Raw genomic sequence first — 21416 nt, 5'->3', positions numbered from 1 at the left:
CACAGATAGCAGAAACTGACCCAGAGACTCTGGGTCACATGTGGAGAGTTCCCACATCCTTTGGGTCATATAATGTAACTGATGCTGTATGATCCCCGGTGAGCTGGGTCCGGGAATTACCGGTAATTTGATTAAAATTCCTCAGTTTATATTATGACACTTTGACAGCTCTGACAGCCCTGCAATCACTAAATCCGCCGCATGGCGGCGATCTCCTCCTCAGTGAGAAGATACGATTCAGTCCGCTGAGTAGATCCCTGCACATTGACTCAGCTGCGCTCGACTTGATCGACGTTCAACCCTCCCACCTGCGTCGCGTACCCAGCATCCCCTACGACCATAGCAAAGACAGAGTTGCTAGTCATCCCGCTGCCGGAACCGGAAATTGATCCTAGTAAGCACCGGGAACCGATCATGAAGGAGGCTACGGCTAAGCGGCGGGAGCCCGAAGATGTAGAAATGAAAGAAGAAGAGCCGGCGGCTGGAACCGGGGAGGGAGGGAAGAAGGAGCTGGACAGCGTCACTTTGGAGGGTATTCCTAAAGCAATTTATTCGGCAAATATACCCCGTATACAGCCCCCTCTTTAATTTATACATTCGCACAATAAATCGCACGGTTTTGTGTTGTTTTGGTTTATATGTTTTATATATTCTATTCCTATTTTAAATATTATATGGACAAAGGGCACCAGATAGAAAGCCTATTCATGTAAGTGCTAGAAGAGCCATTCCCTGTCTGTATCTAAGTGATTGATGTGAACTGGTTCCCGCGTCATCACAATACTGATCCCAAGTACTGTATAGATCTATAGATCTCCTTCGGTGTATAATAAGTAGTTTTACTGTTAGATTTATGTGATTGTTATTCGGTTGGCACAGGTTTTTTTTTACACATTCCCTTTGTCAGCAAAGTGCGTGTTGACAGCTAGGAATATATAAAATACGCATCGGAGCAGCAGGTATTGGGCAAGGAGGGGAGGATTAGGATGAAGTAATTAGGTCATTTAAATAATACTGGAATATAATTTTATATTTATATTGCGCCAACAGTTTACGTAGCACTTCATACACACGAGGGTCTCGCAAAACTAGATCTGACGGACTAGCCGATACGTTAGGTAAAGTGGTCCCCGATGTATTTTTCTTGATTTTTTTAATTGCGGTGTCCTGTGATTTCTGCAGATATTAAGGAACATGTTAAGCAGATTGAAAAAGCTGTTTCTGGGAAGGAGCCGCGCTTTGTCCTTCGCGCGCTTCGAGCTTTGCCATCCACCTCACGCCGTCTCAACCCAAATGTCCTGCACAAGGCTATCAACGGCTTCTTCACATCCAACCCTGCCACGCGTGACATGCTGCTTGGTTTCCTGGAGGAGGTGAGAAAACCCATCTACTACTTCATCATTCCGTGTATTGCTCTGCATAATAAATCGCTCATATATTCCTGGCAATACCCCTAATATCTTTATTCTAATGCCAGCTGATGGACACGGAAGGAGACCTGCAGTTCCGTCCTCGCACAGGGAAAGCTGCTTCAGCACCTCTGCTCCCTGAGGTAGAAGCTTATCTGCAACTGCTCCTGGTGATTTATCTGATGAACAGCAAGCGCTACACAGAGGTAAAGATGACTGAAGTCATTTGTATTGCACAAGAAGATAAAATAGGTGTTTTAAATGTTAAAAAAAAGTATCTGTCAAAGCAAAGTTTTGTTATAGAAAATATATACGTAGTTATTCCATATCTTCTTCCCGTCCTCAGGCCCAAAAGGTGTCAGATGACCTGATGCAAAAGATAAGTCCCCAGAATCGTCGCGCTCTGGACCTGGTGGTGGCAAAATGCTACTATTACCACTCCCGCATCTATGAGTTCCTCGACAAGTTGGATGTAGTCAGGAGGTGAGTGTAAAGCTCAACGTATAATCTTTGATTTATTCAGCAATTGAAATCTTAGATAACATAGTGAATAACCACCAAAAACTGAAAGTGTTGCGTTTTGTTAGCAAAAATGTCACATGTGCTTGTCTCTTGTGCATTTATATATAATATTTACCTATATTATACTTAAATACGGATAGAATGTTGACCTTCTGAGGACACTTGGCATTCAGAATCAGTTTACACTGATTTAAGCCATTTCTAATTATTATTATTTATTGTTTTATATAGCGCCATCAAATTCCATAGCGCTGTACAATGGGTTAAAATGTGTTTAACATTGACATGTAAGAAGAGGTATTTCTTTGATTGCCAAGTTCTTCATAATGTAGGAAACACAGAATTTTACAGGAGTTTGGGGCCAGGCTATATTGTATATCTCCATTTTCCATTCCCATAAAAATAATGTATATTTAAGTTAATTGTGATGACCTGCTTACATGCAAAATATATTATGTATAGTTCAGTGAATTTGAAATAACCGTTTGGTACTCTTTGTGTCTTTGTGCAGTTTCCTGCATGCAAGGCTGCGCACCGCCACACTCAGGCATGATGCAGATGGGCAGGCTACGCTGCTGAACTTGCTGCTTCGAAACTACTTGCACTACAACCTTTATGACCAAGCCGAAAAGCTGGTATCCAAGTCTGTATTTCCTGAGCAGGCGAACAACAATGAATGGGCTCGATACCTTTACTATACTGGTGAGGACTTGTACTGTAGACTATATAGGTATTTCAGAGTTACAGCGCAGAGAAGCATAATAATAAGCCTGTAATAAAATACTGTAATGCTTACAATATGATCCCTATTTTAGAGAGAGTTTGCAGAATAGGCCATTTGCTCTAAAGAATTGAAGGCAGATGTAGATAGACAAATCTTCTAAAGGGGAATCCTGGTGGTCTCTACTGTCAAAGGGCAGAATGGGTAGACGTAGGCTAAATGTGTAGCAGGCACAATATTGCACGCTTAATCTTGTCATTGTATGATATTGTTTTAGGTCGTATTAAAGCTATCCAGTTGGAGTATTCAGAAGCCAGGAGAACTTTAACCAACGCGTTGAGGAAGGCTCCCCAGCACACAGCTGTAGGCTTCAAGCAGACGGTGAGGGAACTGGAGACCTGTACTATTTTACCCAAATAGATTGTTCTACGTCTATGCAAGTGACTCAAACTGCAGCTGAACCTCTTTCTCATCTGCCTCCACAGGTCCACAAACTTTTAATTGTAGTGGAACTGTTACTTGGAGAGATCCCAGATCGTCTTCAGTTTAGACAGCACTCGCTCAAGAGATCACTAATGCCCTATTTCTTACTCACCCAAGGTAAGGCTTTCCTGATAATTACAAACAAATCCACCTAGTACCGTAACATGTGTGTTAATACGGCCTTTTACAAACAATCACCTCTTATATCCTTATAAATCTCTTTTCCAATAGGTCATTAGCTTCTAATGCTCTAACATTTTCTAACGTATGTAATCTGTCCTTACAACATTTTTTTCTTCTCTTGCTCTCAGCTGTTCGCACGGGTAATTTGGCCAAGTTCAACCAAGTCCTGGACCAGTTTTGTGATAAGTTCCAGGCAGATGGAACGTATACTCTTATCATCCGCCTAAGACACAATGTCATCAAGACAGGTATGGGCGAGTCTGACAAATATAGAATCTTTTTTTTTTCTGCCAGAATACACAAGTCCTCCGTTTCCTGATTGAGTGTAACTTATTAATACCCTTAAATCTTTGCATCATATTTTCACAGAAAACATGAAATGCAGTTAAAAAGTGCAAAAAATTATGCCACATTATAAAATTTGTTATTGGTTGTTTTACAGTTTTAAGTGCCGCTACTTGTCATTTTCAAATATTAAGTTGAAATTATTACTAGATGAAGGTTTGTGTGATATGCAATAGAACATATTACACAATGTTTCCGGTTGCTTTTGTTTCTTTCTGTACCATTCTCAAAGGCATCTGAATGCTGTTTATTTTCTAATGCATTATATGAGAGATGCAGAGATTTCTGGTTTGGAGTGTTTGTTCTTACCACTATCAGCAATGTCTCTGTCGTTCCTTTAGGTGTTCGCATGATCAGTCTCTCTTATTCAAGGATTTCATTGCCTGACATAGCCCAGAAGCTGCAGCTGGACAGCCCTGAGGATGCAGAGTTTATAGTGGCCAAGGTAAGCACAACAACAGAGAACATAATGGGAGATGAATTAGATTCACATAATAGGTGTGAGTTATAATAGCTACGCATTTGAATTATATAGAGCTTAACCGGTCTCAGCTTTTTAACGTATATAATAGCCCAACCTCGCATCCACGCCCCTGATCCTCCGATATAACCCTCTGGACACACAAAAGGCGCGCTTGTCTTATAATCGAGCAAATACGCCAATTCTTTTTCTGTTCCATTACGATGTTTGTGTGCCCTTTGATCCATAGAATATCGCTTTTGTTTTAGGCCATCCGTGATGGGGTGATTGAAGCCAGTATTAATCACGAGAAGGGCTACGTCCAGTCCAAGGAGATGATTGACATTTACTCCACACGGGAGCCCCAGCTGGCTTTCCACCAACGCATTTCTTTCTGCTTAGACATACACAACATGTCCGTAAAGGTAAGATGTGAAAAGAGTAGAGGGGGTGTTGCTCTCCTTTTCCACAGCAGGAGTGTATCTGTTTTATCTTTCCTCCATATAGAAGATGAGAAACGGAGCTACCTTTAAATTGTTTGTATAAATCGACAAGGCTAATATTAGTCATATTTGGTTATTCGACATTATGTCTTTTAATTATACGGGGCTCTCACTTACATTCACAAATTACAAATGTTAAGTACCGTCACTGTATAATGTGTGAATGTATCATCCCATGCCCACTTCAGTTGGCACAATTCAGTTCTGTTTCCAATAAAATCTGTATTATTCCATTAATACCGGTATTTGGTAGCAGACACTCATGCCATTTTTTGATCCATTTTGCTCTGTTAAGCATAGTTTGTGTAGATTTAACTGATTCCAATGTTTTCTCTCCCTTCAGGCTATGAGGTTCCCACCAAAATCCTACAACAAAGACCTGGAGTCTGCAGAGGTGAGGAGCATATTTTTTTTCCTTGAATGACGATGTACCAGCGCTCACAGCTTTTGCTGACTGGGGGGGTTCCATCCCGATGACCCATGTAGCTGCAGGGAGAAGTCCCTGCCACTGCAACAAAGTCATGACATACCAGATTTCAAGGGTGTGCTGATACATCCTGAGGGAACTGAAAGGGTTAAACCTGATGCCACATTGTCCTCTTACATAGTTTTGCTTTTGCCTTTACCAGGAACGCCGTGAGAGAGAGCAGCAAGACTTAGAGTTTGCTAAAGAAATGGCAGAAGATGACGACGACGGATTCCCTTGACCTCCAAACCGTTCGCGCCTCTGCAATGTTTATATCTTGGTTTTTCTTGGTGTGCCCTACCCCTCCTTTTAAGTATTTTCTTAAGTCACATCGGTGTCGCCGTTCAGTGCAGAATTGGGAGTTATCTTGGATAATAATGTAACACTGGGACTGAACGGACATCACCACATAAAATGGCAACTTGCGTTTGGGACCAGCCAGCCCTGGACATTACTGGTTGTGTCCCCTTTATAACCATTTCTACGTAGGAAACCCCACTTTCATATTTTTGTTCAATTCGCTTTGCGGTTCAAATACAATTAAGTCAAGAAAACTAAACTTGGTCCAGTTTGCAAAATGTGTTAATAATAGCAAGAAATCCGGGGCTTGCAGTCGCGGCACCACTGTTATTTTGGGAAGGCAGCGGGTGCCAGCAATGACCTCTCTGCATTCAGGAAATATTAATTTACCCTTAAAGTCAACAACTTACGCATATAATGGCATTTTTTGGCAGCGAGACTGAAAAGTACCGAATATAGTCTTGCTTTTTAGTTATTCATTAAATGCTGTTTGTAACCAGATTGGTTGAAAAAAAAATGAGCAATACCCGTGTTTGTGTTTTTGATTATTTTTCTTGTAACCGTATATGACTTGAACAGTTAGGTTTTCAAATCGGTATGTTCAGAAACAGGTAATCCCAGGTAAAGAAATTGAAACTGGAGTTTAATAACCAAGGCCCACATTTAAAAAAATACTTAAATATGGTTATATTTACTGAGACATTAAAAGCACAATCTCGTTCCTTCCTCGGCTCCTTCTTACGTTCAGTCTCTGGACTGTGTTATAAAAGTCATGTGGGGGCCTCTGGTTCTATCAAGACCGCTATATGGACAAAGACAATGTTAATTCTGCCTCATCAGCTGTAAAACCATTCGCAAAAACTGTCGCCTGTGAGATATTTCGAGGTTGCTTTGCAATATAAGAGGCGTTTAAAAGATGTGGTTAAAAAAAAAAAAAAAGTGCGTAAAATATCGCGTGAAGAGGGGTGAGCATTGGGTTAGCGGTGCCGGGGTGCAGTACTTCAGCTACCGACCCCCCCCCCCAAGGTGACGGAAACACATACATACCTTACGTGCTCTCCCTTGTTCTTAGACAAATTTATTGTTAAAGGGACCCCTTTATTGTTAATGATTGCCCAATCTTATAAACACCCTGACTCCTCATACTAGCTTGAGGTGAACACTAGAATGGCTCAGTCTTAAAGGCAACCCCCAGCCATCACATGCACTTAAATGTATATGATGACAGCTGAGAGGGACCTTTAAATTAACGTCGTGTCGCAGTTAGAAATGCAGGGGAGGGGGATTCTCCACCCCCCCCCCCATATGCATCTGTCCCTTTCCCCACCTTCCAGTTATTTTCCATGCAGGAGATGGCTTTCAAATCCTTAACCACCAGTCAGCTCCCACTTCAAATAATAAGAAGGAAAGACCGCTTCAGCTCACCGAGGTGTTTAAGCACGGAAAGTCACCCAGCGTAGCGCAACTACCTACAACGGCAGCTTCCAGGTCTGTAGATAAAAGAATATTATTGGAACAACGTCAGATAAGGTAACGTGTCTTACAAATACGAGTTTGTGAATGCCGTGTGTCAGAAAGAAAGTTTCCAGCACAGCCCTAAAGCTATCCTAGGGCACAAATAGACTGGTTAATCATCTTAAATTCAAATGTCTCTCTCTTGGGTATGTTGGAACTTTGATTTTGGGGTTCTGGATGGAGTAATTTTACTGTTTGAAATAATGATTTTTTTTTATTTTTTTTTTAATGTTTTTTTCCTATGTAAATTCATACTTTTTGTCTGGTTTCTCCTGTGTAACATCCAGTAAAGGAAGCCACTAGAAGCTTTCAGGTCGCTGTAACTCTCTCATTATCCTTCGGGGGGCACTGTTCCTCCACGGTTGCTGAATGTGGAATTATGTCGGTCTGCCTCGGTCTCCTGCGGCCGTTTAGTGCGCAGACTGCTTTTGATATCATTAACCTATCCGTAGCCGCTAAAGGCATAAGTAAAATAATTACGCGGGAGCCGTATTAATACCGTTTATTGAAAGCACTACAGACAGCGCGGAAGATCAGATCACATTAGGCTTGCAAGCAGGTTTTTTCATACCCTTTGAATGTATTTATTGTAAGAAGCTCTGCGTACGTTGTTGGCGCTATAAAAATAATTATAATAATTAACAAACCTGCCTAATTAGTTATTCCATGGTATCTACCGCCTTAAACACTGGGGGGGGACTACAACTGCAAACTAAAACCTTGAAGATCTGCATCAATTCCGTTGCATGATACAAAATATGACACCGTCGGGGACATTCCACTATTTCCATGGCGATTGCTCCATTGTCCCAAAATTGCTTTTTTTAAAGATCTGATCCATCATTCCCAATTTCTCCATCAGTGCTATTCTTAAATGTTTTTTTCCCAGCAGGAAACGTACAAATATTTCAAATACTAAAATGAGTCTTAAATGTAAGATTTGATCATTGGGATTAATTATAGCAGCCTTAATATGTCGCGCTGGAAATTCTTCCTATTTAAAATCTGGAAGGTCACGGCCCCCAATGCAAATCTCCGCCATTATTCTGCTAACATCAGACTTTCCATCCTTACAGAATATCTTCAGAATGACAGCCCCCCCCCCCATACATTCCGGTAATAACCATCAAAAGGAAAGGGCACATAAAAAAAGGAAAACACATTGTAACGGAAATCCCTCTTGGCACGACGATGCTAGTTCTTATGGGAAGGCTCATTTTCCAGGGCTGATGAATAGTTTTATATAGATGAGAAGGTAACGATCAGCGATGAGTTATAGATGGATGCAAAGGGACGGTCTATCGTAATCAATTCCAGGAATGCGGGCAACGGCCAGTCCCTGAATATCAATCAATCGATTCTACAGCAACATAACGCTTCCTAGATGAATATTACCTGAAACCAGATTTAAAGGATAACTCACCATTTTTGTTAGTGGTATTAGTTTGAACATTTTCAAAAATATTGCTTTTTTAAAGCTGTTCTATTTCTTATATATATAAATATATAAAAGCATAACATTATGTTTTTAGACGGACGGATATTAGCCATTTGTATGTGTTCTGGCTCTGTTATTCCAGGATAATATATTATAACAGACTCGTTATCATTCTGGCTGCGTACATAATAGAATGGCTCAGTCTTAATGAACCAGCCGCACGCTCTGACTAATGAAAGTCTATGAAGAATGGACTTCATTATCATTGCCATAAACAATTGGCTCAGTGTGGCAAACGCATCTCCCAGATGGATAGTTCCCTGATGTGTTTAGTATGATGGCTCATCTGATGAATTTCCAGAAAGGAGACTACAGAATATGACGGCACTATATAAAAATATATAATTAAATACATAATAATAATAATAACAATAATAACAATAATAACAATAAATAAATATAATAATAATAATACCTTTTTTTAAACTTGGATTTAAATAATGGATGAGATCCTATTAAGGAATATTATTATTCGTTATTAACTAATAATAATATTTAAAGTTGGATTTAAATAATGGATGAGATTCTATTAATAAAAATAATAGACTTCTTAGAAAAAAAATGTCATGTTTGTTGCGATACAGGTTTTGCTGACATTGTAACCTCTGTGTCACATATTAAGCAATTGCGTTTGTACTCGTTAGGGCAAAGGTCTCACGTCAAGTCTCTGATTCAGTTTTCCTTGACTCTCTTTTTTTACACCGCCAGACCGGTTAGAAGGAGACCTCTGTGACTTCCCATTGCTGGCGCGCTCGCTTCCTCGCTGTTCCGGAGAAGTGCTCCATCGTTCTCCAGGAATGTTAAGGAGAACTTTTAGAGATCTCCAAAAGTCATCAGGAGAGCGAATAATTTCCTCATCCAGAAGGAGTCAAGAATATTCTCAAGAAACATAGTATTCAAAATCCACGTTCAGTGGAACTGCATCTACAACGCATACTCTAAGTAGCGTATTAAACAAGCATTATGTATATGGGGATGCCGGGCATTATATGGGCTTCACCATACCCCCCAAGTGTCCCTCTTCAAAAAGGGCCAGCTCAGCTTTGCATGCCCAATTTTCGGGCTCTGTCCCACTGACCAGCCCTGTGGCCATGCTTTTCGCACAACGGGGGGGACCATGACCTGGTTAGAGTGATCCGGTCTTCTCAAGATTGTAAGCTTGCGAGCCGAGCCTCTCCACCGAATGTATCGGTTTGTCTTACTCTGTTATTTCTCGTCTCGTCAGACCCCTTGAATATATGTATTGTATGAAGCGCTGCGTAAACTGTTGGCATTATATAATAAAAGATAATAATAATAATAATAATAATAATGGTCCGATGATCTCCCCTGACTGCCAGCTCCCACGTGGCCGCCTCGCAATATGATGTCATATCTTCCGCTTGTATATCGCGAGGGGGCTGGACAGGGGAGGCTGTCGCACGCTGTAAATATCCGTCTCAATAAGGAATTCAGTGATGGTTTTATCTCAGATTCAGCTTTAAGAACTAAACCGGCTTTCCGGAGAGGAAAAACATAAAGAGGGCTTCGATCAGCTGCATTAATGTGCGATAATAACGCTGCTTACACAGTGAAAATCAGTCATTTAGAGAGCTTTATTTAATATTATCGCGCTACTTTTATTATTATTATTGTTTTTTGTAGCACCATCATATTCCGTAGCGATAGGATAAATATCAATAGATATGAATTCTAAATGTTTTTAGTTAAATAATATAGAGACAATGTTTATAAATATAACTGTGTAAATAATAAACATACTTTATATACTATCTATCTATCCATCCATCTATCATCTATCCATCTATCTATCTATCTATCTATCCATCCATCCATCTATCTATCTATCTATCTATCTATCTATCTATCTATCTATCTATCCATCCATCTATCTATCTATCTATCTATCCATCCATCCATCCATCCATCCATCTATCTATCTATCTATCTATCTATCTATCTATCTATCTATCTATCTATCTATCTATCTATCTATCTATCTATCTATCTATCTATCTATCTATCTATCTATCCATCTATCTATCTATCTATCTATCTATCTATCTATCTATCTATCTATCATCTATCTATCTATCTATATATCACTATCTATCTATCTATCTATCTATCTATCTATCACTATCTATCCATCTATCTATCCATCTATCTATCACTATCTATCCATCTATCTATCTATCTATCTATCTATCTATCTATCTATCTATCTATCTATCACTATCTATCCATCTATCTATCCATCTATCTATCTATCTATCTATCTATCTATCTATCTAATCTATCTATCTATCTATCTATCTATCTATCTATCTATCTATCTATCTATCTATCTATCTATCTATCTATCTATCTATCTGTCACAACAGAGCTTATAACATTTGGGTGAATCACCACTTTTAGTGGCACCGCTAACCACATCCCGTTTGGCCAGCTGTTGGTAGGTATGCCCCCTGTCCGATGTTCCTGCTTGCGGGGAATGACTGTATACAGAAGGAAAGAAACTCATATTCTAAATGCCTTACTTGATAACATCCATTGTTATGTAGATGAATGGAGCAGCCTCCCGGCAGAGGTGGTAGAGGCTAATACAATGAAGGGAATTTAAACAGATGAGACGAATTACTGATTAAGGTCTCAATCTTTATGACTAGACGGGCGGTAGGGTTCTTATCTGCCGTCTAATTCTAGGTATACAGTATAACGGCAGAACGTTCATTCCTTCTAGTTTAAGTTCTCTGTGTTATGAGCTCATAAATAAAAAAGGTCAAGTAATCATTGAAAGCTCTCCATATATTAAGAGTACATTTTGGAACACACTCGCTCTCTCTCGCTCTCTCTCGAATTATAATTCTATATATATATATGTTACATATATGTTTATATATGTTTAGAAATAGGGAATAAGATAAGTGGAACGGCCTCCCAGCAGAAGTGGTGCAGGCTAATACAGTGCCTGAAATTTCAACATGAATGGGACAGGGAAAAAAAGACATAAGAATGAAATAAGAGTTTATTCTTTTATATATAACCCCCCCCCCCCCGAGGGTACATGCTCAGCTGGTAATCATTGTGCCCCCGATGGTGCGGATACCAGTTATATATCTCTGGCTTTTCCGTAGGTTCAATGGCTAATATTTTTTTTTACTAACCATAAATATTTTGGGGTAAATCTGGTGTTTAATGTAAATATGGGGCTGGTATCAATTTACTTCAATAGCTGCTTTTTATTCTTCCCAGGTTGATTCCAATCAGTATAGTTCCGCTCAGAAGCCTAGGGGCCGGAAAAAAAATTAAAAATGAAAAACAATTAAATATTTGTTCAAATTTACGCTTTCCGGTTGATTTATGCTCAGATTATATTTATTTTTATGCTTCATTTATTTATTTATTCAAAATACCAACCCGGCAGACGTCCATCGAATTCATTCTGTATCAGCGGCTACCGTGCTAGAAATCTAGAAATGAAGAAATATCCGGGTTTTTCTAACTTTAATTTTTTTGACATGTTTGGCAATTAGGTGGACCGGTAGCTTTTCATAGGTTGATAGACGCATTCATAATATGCAATGAATCACGTATTTCACAGAGTTAACTGACTGAGAAGGAATTACGTCATAGCGGCAATTCCTGATATTGCTTATAAAAGAACAAGGGATGCCCCAGAATGGTTCATTCATACCCTAAAGGCTCCTACCATCAATACCCAGCAGGACCAGCCACAGGGTACAGGTTAAGGAAATGTCATCACTCAGAGGTGGGTATTATCATTCACACGCAGGCAGGGTTGCGGACGGAGAAGGAATGAATTGTCTGGCTTTGTTATTTTACCCGTGCATAACTTTGGGAATGGGGTAGATAATAAATCTGGATTAATAATAATGCCAAATATTCCAGTTTTTTCCCCCTAGAGCTACAGACGGCATGAACAACCTGTGAGATAAACTTCTACTCGTGTTCATTCCTCCACAGCTCCTAGGGATATGGGGTTAAGGAATGCCTGGTTTATTTCTCAGTAAGGAATGTCAGGTATGATAGCCCAAGGGAGCGATTCAGGAGAAAAGTAGAAGGAAGGGAGAGCAGCAGGGACATCCTTTAATGGGGCATGGAGAGCGGTAGAGTAAAATATGGAAAGGTAATGCCTGAGTCGTCATCATCATCACTTAACCGTGACCTCTGTCTCTCACCCAGATGTGCTGCTCCTGATTGCCCTCATTCTTGAGGTCCAGGCTGCTCCTCACTCGGGAATTTTATCAACAAATTTCGACTTCCTGCAAGATAATCTGGAGTTCAGCCGGAAAATCACCTTGGAAGCAGAAGAACTGAAAGACTACATGGTGAGTGTTGTCACTGGAGGAGTCCCTGCGTTATCTCCCAAACCCCTTTAACAAGAGCACTCTGGTGATGCGACGGTGACCCCCTCTTTGCATCGACCAAGGGGATGTCTCATAATTTCCTTCTGTGAATGAGACTCTCAGAAGATGAGTCTGCAGAACCGAGCTCTGCGTGTGAATGAAGGAAGTGGCAGAGAGAAGTGGGAGACTTTCACTTTTCTCCCCCACCTTGGCACTTTACGCTCTGTTCTTCAATTTACACCCTTGGTCTGCCGCGAAACAGAGCGCTTCCAAGTATTACAAAACAACTTAACTCTTTCAGGGGATATAGAATTCTAGGTTTCTGCCTGTCCTCCTGAGAGTCTCCTGCATGCCCGAGGGGAAGGCTTAACTCCTTCATGTGGAATTTAGAAGCCGAACTTCGTAAAAATCAGCTTGATTCTGTAACGGGGGGGGGGGTGCTCAGGGCGGTTTTGGCGTTTGCCGGTGATGTACAATTAACCCCTGCTGTTTTTCATTCTGCTCAGTGCGGCTTTCACAGCCTGTGCAATGAAGACGAGCTAAGAATAATCCAGAGGCAGTTGGGACTGCGATCAACTCCACTGGACCGGTGTCAAGGTGTTAACTTCGACCGGGTAGGTTCCAAGAACGATACTCTTACTCGTTTTATATCACGCACCCTGTAAGGACAGAACAGAGAATTTGACGGCAGATCGGCCCCATTCGGCCCTTTTAGTCTGGCCGTTTCTCCTGCTCTAAAGTCCTTCATCAGTCGTTGGTCTCGTCTTAGATTCAGGAGCCATATGCCAATCCCATGCAAGTTCCTGGATTTCAGGAGTTACAGAAATGTTTCTGATATTTAGTAAACTTCACCGTTCCGTGCAATGTTATCAGTAACCGTCTGACGATTCCGTGGGTTGTATAAGGATAGCGTGTGTCTGTGCGGTGATATGACGCACGCTGGCGCCGATTGTCTACCATTACAGTGAGAATGCAACCTATGATCTCCTTCCCCCGCAGGAGGAATGCTTCGGACAGCTTTCCAGAGGCCTGAAGGACTTTTTAATCCTGATTAGCTCAGCGAGACCCATCCTACACGAGAAACTAGACAGGTTAGATGTCGATGTCAGAGACCTTCTCACCAACGTCCAAGAAGAGGTGAGTTCAGGACCTCAGAAACTGTGAGATTTAAAAAAAAATGAATTTAAAATGTAAAACATTACTAAATACGGCGACTTTTACGCCATCAGACGGCGGCTGGTCTTAAAGTGCCGGAAATGATGAGGCGGCCCTGGCACTTTAAGGCCAGCTGCCTTGAGGTAAAATAATGATATATTCTGGTCATAATTTCCACAATGACTGTATAACGAGAGGATGCAAGTGACCAATAAAAAATTCTATTTCATTTTTTCCACACAGATGGATTCACAAGCGATTTCCGTGCCGTACTTACCTCAGGAGACGCCTCAGTACCAGACTCATTTCCAAAGGAAAGCCGGCGCGTTCCTGATCATTTCGGACATTACAGATTTCATGCTCATGGCCCAGAATGCGTTTCGGTATCCATTCGGCGGGTGACATGGACTCACCGGGGAGGAACTTCTGTTTAATATTTAAACAGCCGCCCTGTCCGATCACGAAACCCTTTTAATTGCAACGGTTGCAATAACGGAAGCAGATGTAGTGAATATTTCACATTTTTTGTACCACAGCCTTTGCTATTTATTTATACTATCTGACTGTTGAGTGTTAATTTAATATTAAATGTATTTATTTTATTTATGGTATATAATTATTAATATTTATTGTCGTGCTGTGTCTGCATTGTCTGATTTATTGAGAAAAGAAAATTAAAATAAAATTGAAATAAATTGATGTTTATCTTGTTTATTTTCAACACAAACGCATATTCTAAGGCCTAATAAGCAGGAGCAGGGGGGGTCCCGTTGGACCATCAGGTTACAAGAACAGCTCCGATCTCCCCAACTGACCCACTTACACTATAGAGAACAGACTCCACAGTATGCGGTAAGGGGCGGCGCAGAGCTCCAGGAAGTGATGTCATAACCAAGCGCTCAGTAGTGAGATTGGACGCCATGGAGGTTAGCAACAGGGCCAAGGATAGGGAAGCTTATTGTATGACTGTACGTAATACGGTAATCAGGGGCACTTAGAAGGTTCTATTCTTGTAGAAGACTTTGTCTAATAAGGATCACCGTATCATAGACAGATTGCCCTATGGGGGGTCAGTATACCCAGGAACGATCTGGATTTTGCCTGGTGATTCCGGGTGAGGTGCCCCTTCTCCAGGGTCACTAGGGGGAACCCCAGGTCGCGGGGGTGGCGTCGCATCGCACCCCACTCCCTGCCCTCTTCCCCATTAAAAATGGATGGGACCGCCCACCGACATCAGCGGGAGCTCCTACTCGCATCCCGCATGGGGGGGCTCCAGGCAGTCGGGGACAGAGAGTTCCCAGGTAGGGATGTTTCTTGGGGCAGGGATTATTATTATTATTATTTATTTATATATCATCGTCTAATGCCTTAGTGCTGGACAATGTTGCGTCTTTATTGGTAACTGAGTAACGAATGGAGAATAACCTGCTTTATTTACATCACTTCAATGTATCATCTTATTATATATACACAATATTGTGATTTTTAGGAAGGTATAACACCCTGATAAACATTGTGAATTCATTATTTTAGTTTACATCTTTTTTTAAGCTAATTTAGGAACATATTTAGTTATTTACTGCTATTTTAACTCGTATTGAAATAAAGAATGTGACGACGGATAAGAACCATTCCATCCGTCTCAATCCTCACGGGGTCCTTCGCCTTGCTGTATTCACGATATACGGGCCGTATGTACATTAATGTGATTTTTATTGCTTTTTGAAACTGTCTAAATTTATACATATCAAAGATTTTGAGGGAAGAACAGGGGGATTTGTGGCACGTGGCTGCCAGGGCCTTGGACGGCACACATGCAGAGGCCCAAGCTCGGTGGGGTTACGTGATCCGTCGGTAATTATGTGGCTGCTCACACGCAGTGTTGTCGAGTCGATGTGTCTGTGTAGGTGTGTGTATTTTTTGTGTATGTGTGTGTCTGCGTGAGTTTGAATGTATGTGTTAGCATGCATGTGTGTGTTAGTGTGATTGTGTAAGTGTGTGTGTATGTGTTATAGGTGTGTATAGTTCCTATGTTAGGTGCTGGAGGTGGCAGGGGACTTAGGGCCACTAGGCTGTACCTGCCTTAGGGCCAGAGGTAGCCAGCCCTCCCCTGCTAATGGATATTGTATATCAAGTCGGCAGAATTATCAGTTTAATGCCCTCATCGTCTCTCTTTTTTCTTTATCTACCATTACAAGGCTGCCAGATCCGATCACCTACAATCAGCAGCGTAACATCCCGCGGAAGTCAAGAAAGCTGTTATCGGCGTTTTATTACATATATTTTGAGGTAATATATTTTTTTTTGCACTAATATTTAGTTTGTACGGCGAGTCCAAAGCAATAAATATAAATACTAATAAGTATAATAAATAATATCAATCAATAAATAAATATATATTGATAAATCTATGATATAAATAATGTAAAAATAATAATTTGTAAGTATAGATCACACGGGTTTATTTTGTATTTTAGTTTCTGTGAACTCTTCTTAAAAAAAGGAAGATTGCTGGGTTCGGCCCCTCAATAAAATCAGCGAGTTAGAAAAGTTTTGATTAGCCAAAGCCTGGCTCCTGGATACAATCACGGCTACGCAAACAAATCCCATTGTGAGCCACAAAGAAAGCGCGTGTGTCATTTCCACCGGGGGCCGGGATTTTCCCCACTGGTTTACTCAACCCCTGTAATGACAAAGCCCGTAGGGGCTCAAAATGCATTGTTTTCAAAGGGTTTAGGGACCGCCCATTGTCCTTAAGGGGTTAAGTCATCCATAACACAACGAAGTGGAGCGCGTCATAAAGTAACAACCTGACAATCGCGGGCTCCGCTCCACCACCGGCTTTGTTCTTCGCCGTGTATTCGGCGGCAGTAATGTAATAACACTGATAACACACAACTTCCTCCAATCTCCCGACAGGAGTCTCGTAGTCCATCAGCGCTCTAATAAAGTTATTTGATCTTCGCATAAATGCTGCGTTTTATATTCCCCCCCCCCAGTTTTAACAGATATTTCCCAAAATAATATGGTTGCAAGTGATGAACGTTATTTATCCCCCTCCATAGGACATCGGGCAGAGCATCGCTCAATGCATGAGTGTGACCGTGTCATATGTGCAATAAAGTGATGTCATAGAACATCCTCTTCATTCTTTTAGAAAATACATTGGTCGTCCATGAATATTCCTGTTCACATAATTTATGGGTAGTAGATAAATGGAACTGTCTCCCATCAGACGTGCCAGAGGCTAATACAGTAAATTATATCCGCGCCTTTGGAATTCTGTGTAATAAGTCACATCCGCGGGGGATAAAGCCATTGCTGGGGGATAGTTACAGCTGAACGATATTTATCATTTATCTGCGGTTTTTGAGGATCCAAAACCCCTGCATTGCATCATCGGACTTCCTTCTCCTAAAAGAGATTAACGGGCAGGTAAGTGGAGAGCGACTGAGATTAAGCAATAAATAATTAACGGCATTTCCTTGCTGCAGACCGAGGTGATGTACAGCGAGAGCTATTCACTAAAACTGCCTCCAGCAAAGTAAGAGAATGCACAGAAAGCCTCGCATACTGTATATAACACAGCCCCCCCGTACTGTATATACCAGCCTCACGTACTGTATATAACAGCCTCACGTACTGTATATAACACAGCCCCCCGTACTGTATATAACACAGCCCCCCGTACTGTATATAACACAGCCCCGCGTACCGTATATAACACAGCCTGAGAATCTGCCCCTCAACCCTGAGAATCTGCCCCTTCACCCTGAGAATCTGCCCCTTCACCCTGAGAATCTGCCCCTTCACCCTAAGAATCTGCCCCTTCACCCTGAGACCCTGAGATGGAGGCGAAAGCCCCGAGACTCCCCGGTGCGGTCATTTGGTGAACACATTTCATGAGTCACGGCATAGAATCTGCATTTTAGCAGATACCCTGCAGCTGACCCTGTATTTTTTCTATTTCTTTTTCGTATTTATTTATTTTTTGTATTTGTTTTAATAAATGTATCTGTGTTTCTAAACCACTTCACACGGCTCTACTGATTGGATACTTTTAAACATTCTGTATCACCACAAACACCGGCTGTATTCTAACGCACCATTCCGGGACCTCGTTAGAGGACAGTAATAGTCTTTATGCTTTAGGTTTTACGGAGTACAGAACCTCATCTCAATACCGGCTCTCATTTGGTTCTACCCTCTATATCAGGGGTCCTCAAACTGCGGCCCTCCAGCTGCTGCAGGACTACATCTCCCATAATGCTCCTTCAGCTAAGGGGCTGGCTGAGGAGTATGGGAGATGTAGTCCTGCAGCAGCTGGAGGGCCGCAGTTTGAGGACCCCTGCTCTATATTGTCGAGCTCCCTATTCTGTTTACACATAGAATCTGCATGATGGACCATTAAAGGGTTAATATTTCAAGCGCCTGTGCCTCAGGTAGTGACCAGCAGGGGGAGCTCTAAAGACAATCAGCCCACAGATGCTCTCCTTCCCCTTCAGGACAACTCGGTGGTAGCATGGAGGAGATGGAGGGAGAAGCTGAGGGTAGGAGATGGAGCAGAGACGATTTGCGGAGTAAATCTCCCTAGGGAGCAGCTGCGGTTACAGGTATGGAGAAATCATTGCACAATGTGCCCCTAGTATGCACTCTTACTCACTTTCTACCCCCCAACCCCATGTTTATTGCCCCCCTGTCTGCCCTCATTGTATCCATTGTTTTTGACACTGGAGGTAAGAAATGGTTGGGGGAAAAGCTCCAGGAGGGCAGGGGCAATTGGAGCGAGAAGGTGGCGGGTTTGCATTAAACTCTGTTCAGAGTTAACCCCTTGACTGTCTAATGTGAAGAAGTTCACCCCACTGACACTTTGAGGGTTAAAGAGCAGCGCGTTGATTTCTGCGGTGGCATAGGGGTGCCGTGTGTGTGGATAATGGTGGTAACATATATATGGCGTCTAACGCCAAGGGGCAGTTTGTCGATGTTCTAGCGGAATGTATCCCACTGGGGGTTGCGGAACGAATTCAGAGTGGGGCGGATAGTAATCCACCTGCTATGACAAGACTTTGTACCGGGGTTATCGGCCCAAACACTAAGAACTGGACGATCTGTAAAGGAAAATGGCGGCCTGCCTGGTGCAGGAGGTACGGAGGAAATCCAGGACATTGGGTAATTTGTTTGGAAATAAAATACCCTTTTATGTTATAATATTCTTTACTCCGCTATGGCAGTGAGTATCGGGTCACAGAGTCCCATAACAAGTGTTGGTAAAGCTGCACCCCCAGCTACAGCTCCTAAAATAAGGTGACCACATCGGCCCACGTATCGTTTTTACATATTTCTGACCAGCTCCCAGATAAAATGCGGCCCTGCGGTATGTGTGATGTATAGACCTATGGAAGGGAACCCCTTAAGGACAATGGGCAGTCCCTAAACCTATTGAAAACAATGCTTGTATGGCAACAACCTACCAGTGACAGTTCAATGTTCCTGGCGAGATTATGAATGAGTACCGCATTTTTATGTTATTCAAGATTTATTTCTTGGAAAGGCTTTCATTGTTGCTAAGAATGATGTTTCTAACGCTACTTTTTAGTTATAAAAGCAGGTGGAACAGAAGCTTTAACCGAAGTAGATTTCTGGTGTAGCGTTATAGACTCTTCTGGGTGTTTGGTCAAAGCTATGGTTTATGTCCTGGAGTTCTTTTGATGCTTAAAAAAGAATGTTTAGGACTTTCTGTCGGTGGTTGTAAAAGAGAAAAAGGGTTGGCAGATCTGAGTGGACAACACAAGTGGGCCAATAACATTGGCACCAGGGACCTCCTGCGAGGAAGGCTACGGAGGAGATGGGCAGATGGTCCAGCACCATTCTCGGTGACAGGACCACTCATACTGGTTGAACTGGTTTCCCCCTTTATGCAGCTGGTTTTTGTTTCACGTTTAGCGCGTTTCTTCTCTTGGTGTTTAAGTTTAGTAAATGAACATTGAGAATTTTTGGTAGTAGCAGGAAACTTCTGCAATGATGTGGTTGACCAAAAAGAATCAAACATAGAACTATAGAATTTCACGGCAGATAAGTAGGGCTGCAACAACTAAAATGGATAATAATCGATAATGAAAATCGTTGTCAACAATTTTAATTATCGATTAGTTCGAATATAAGATGGTTTTTTTCAGAGAAAGTGCTCTGAAAATACCCCCTTCTTATAATCCGACCTCAAATAGAGGTCTGACTATAAGACTAAGATCCAGATCCAAGCCGCCGGGGCTTCTATGACGGAGCGCCGGCATGACGTGACCTTCCGGTCCTCAGTCATAGAAGCCCCGGCAGCAGAGGTTGTCTACATGCATCGCACAGACATCCACCGGCCCCTTCTAGACACCAGGGGGTCTGGGGGGCAGAGTAGCATATCTGGGGGGTATAAGGCATATCTGGGGGCAAATGTGCATAACTAGGGGGCAGGTTGGCAAATAAAAACAAGAAATGCATTTTTCTCAATTGTAGTTTTTATTAAATATGAAAAATAGTTTACATGTAAATTAATATTTACTACAAAACTTTTTTTCATGTAGGGTAGCCTTATATTCAGGATTTTTTCTGTAATATATAGCTTTTATTATTATGTCAGTAAAATAAGAAGGCGATTAGAGAAATGCCATTGTGATAGAGATAAGTGCTGTGTACAATGACAATGTTTATGTTTTAAGGTTTTTATTCTGCTGTTTGTTTTTAACACCCAGTTTGTTCATTAAATTATCTTAAAGAAACAAAAATTTGCTTATAATTTTTTATCCGATTAATCCAGAAAATAATCGTTAGTTGCAGCCCTACAGATAAGACCCATCTAGCCCGTCCGTTATATCTGCTGTAGTGATCTCGTCTTATATTCAGGGCAGCCATGTGCCCGTCCCATGCGTGTTCACATTCCCTCGCCGTATTACCCTCTACCACCTCTGCCTGGAGGTTGTTCGGCTTTTCTGCCACCCCCTCGGTGACGTCAAACTTCCTTACATTACGTCTTAGCCTCTGACCCCCCAGACTAGATGCGGTTTGGACGATGGCATCTTCTCCTAACGTTTCTCCTCCTGTGAAATAAACTCCCTTCCCATCCGATCCCTTTGTGTGTTTACAGAGAGAGATCATGCTTCATAGGAGCGTCATGTATGTCATCCGTGGTCATGTCCGTTGTTGCTGGATCTCAGGCTTCTCCAAAGTTTTGATGCGTCCCCGGCGTATGTGATCACAAGTCATAGAGGTAGAAATTAGGGTGTCTGGCTCAATGTGTTTATCAGCTAGCGGAGAATGACCGCTTGTGAGGTCTCGCCGTGCAAACCGTACAGAAGTTTCCCTTTGATTGTTCATCAGGAACCTCTGGATCCCTCTCGTTGCAGTGAAACTTGTTTGAGATAATATTCTGGGATACGTACATAACCCCTGGATGGACCTGCTGTTTGCGGGACGTTTAAAGTATCCACTAGATGATATA

General features: G+C 41.8%; 2 protein-coding genes across 2 annotated transcripts; both read left to right on the top strand.

Moving 5' to 3' along the window:
• The first annotated feature begins 301 nt into the window (after positions 1-301).
• On the top strand, positions 302-6115 carry PSMD3 (proteasome 26S subunit, non-ATPase 3). The gene is made up of 12 exons (XM_053453231.1): positions 302-532; positions 1183-1373; positions 1478-1615; positions 1756-1892; positions 2443-2633; positions 2930-3033; positions 3138-3252; positions 3447-3566; positions 4005-4108; positions 4393-4548; positions 4970-5020; positions 5256-6115. Exons 1-12 carry the CDS (start codon positions 415-417, stop codon positions 5331-5333), a joined length of 1503 nt encoding a protein of 500 aa, XP_053309206.1. The 5' UTR covers positions 302-414; the 3' UTR covers positions 5334-6115.
• A 6330-nt stretch (positions 6116-12445) lies between these two features.
• On the top strand, positions 12446-14571 carry LOC128472046 (myelomonocytic growth factor-like). Its single transcript, XM_053454091.1, has 4 exons — positions 12446-12757; positions 13282-13389; positions 13775-13912; positions 14174-14571. The coding sequence occupies exons 1-4, from the start codon at positions 12755-12757 to the stop codon at positions 14330-14332; spliced, it is 408 nt and encodes a 135-aa protein (XP_053310066.1). The 5' UTR covers positions 12446-12754; the 3' UTR covers positions 14333-14571.
• The last annotated feature ends 6845 nt before the right edge of the window (positions 14572-21416 follow it).

Source organism: Spea bombifrons, chromosome 13, assembly GCF_027358695.1.
Source record: "Spea bombifrons isolate aSpeBom1 chromosome 13, aSpeBom1.2.pri, whole genome shotgun sequence".
NCBI classification, from domain to species: domain Eukaryota; kingdom Metazoa; phylum Chordata; class Amphibia; order Anura; family Pelobatidae; genus Spea; species Spea bombifrons.
Note: the sequence above shows the minus strand (reverse complement) of the source record. Positions and strands in the feature narration are given on the sequence as shown.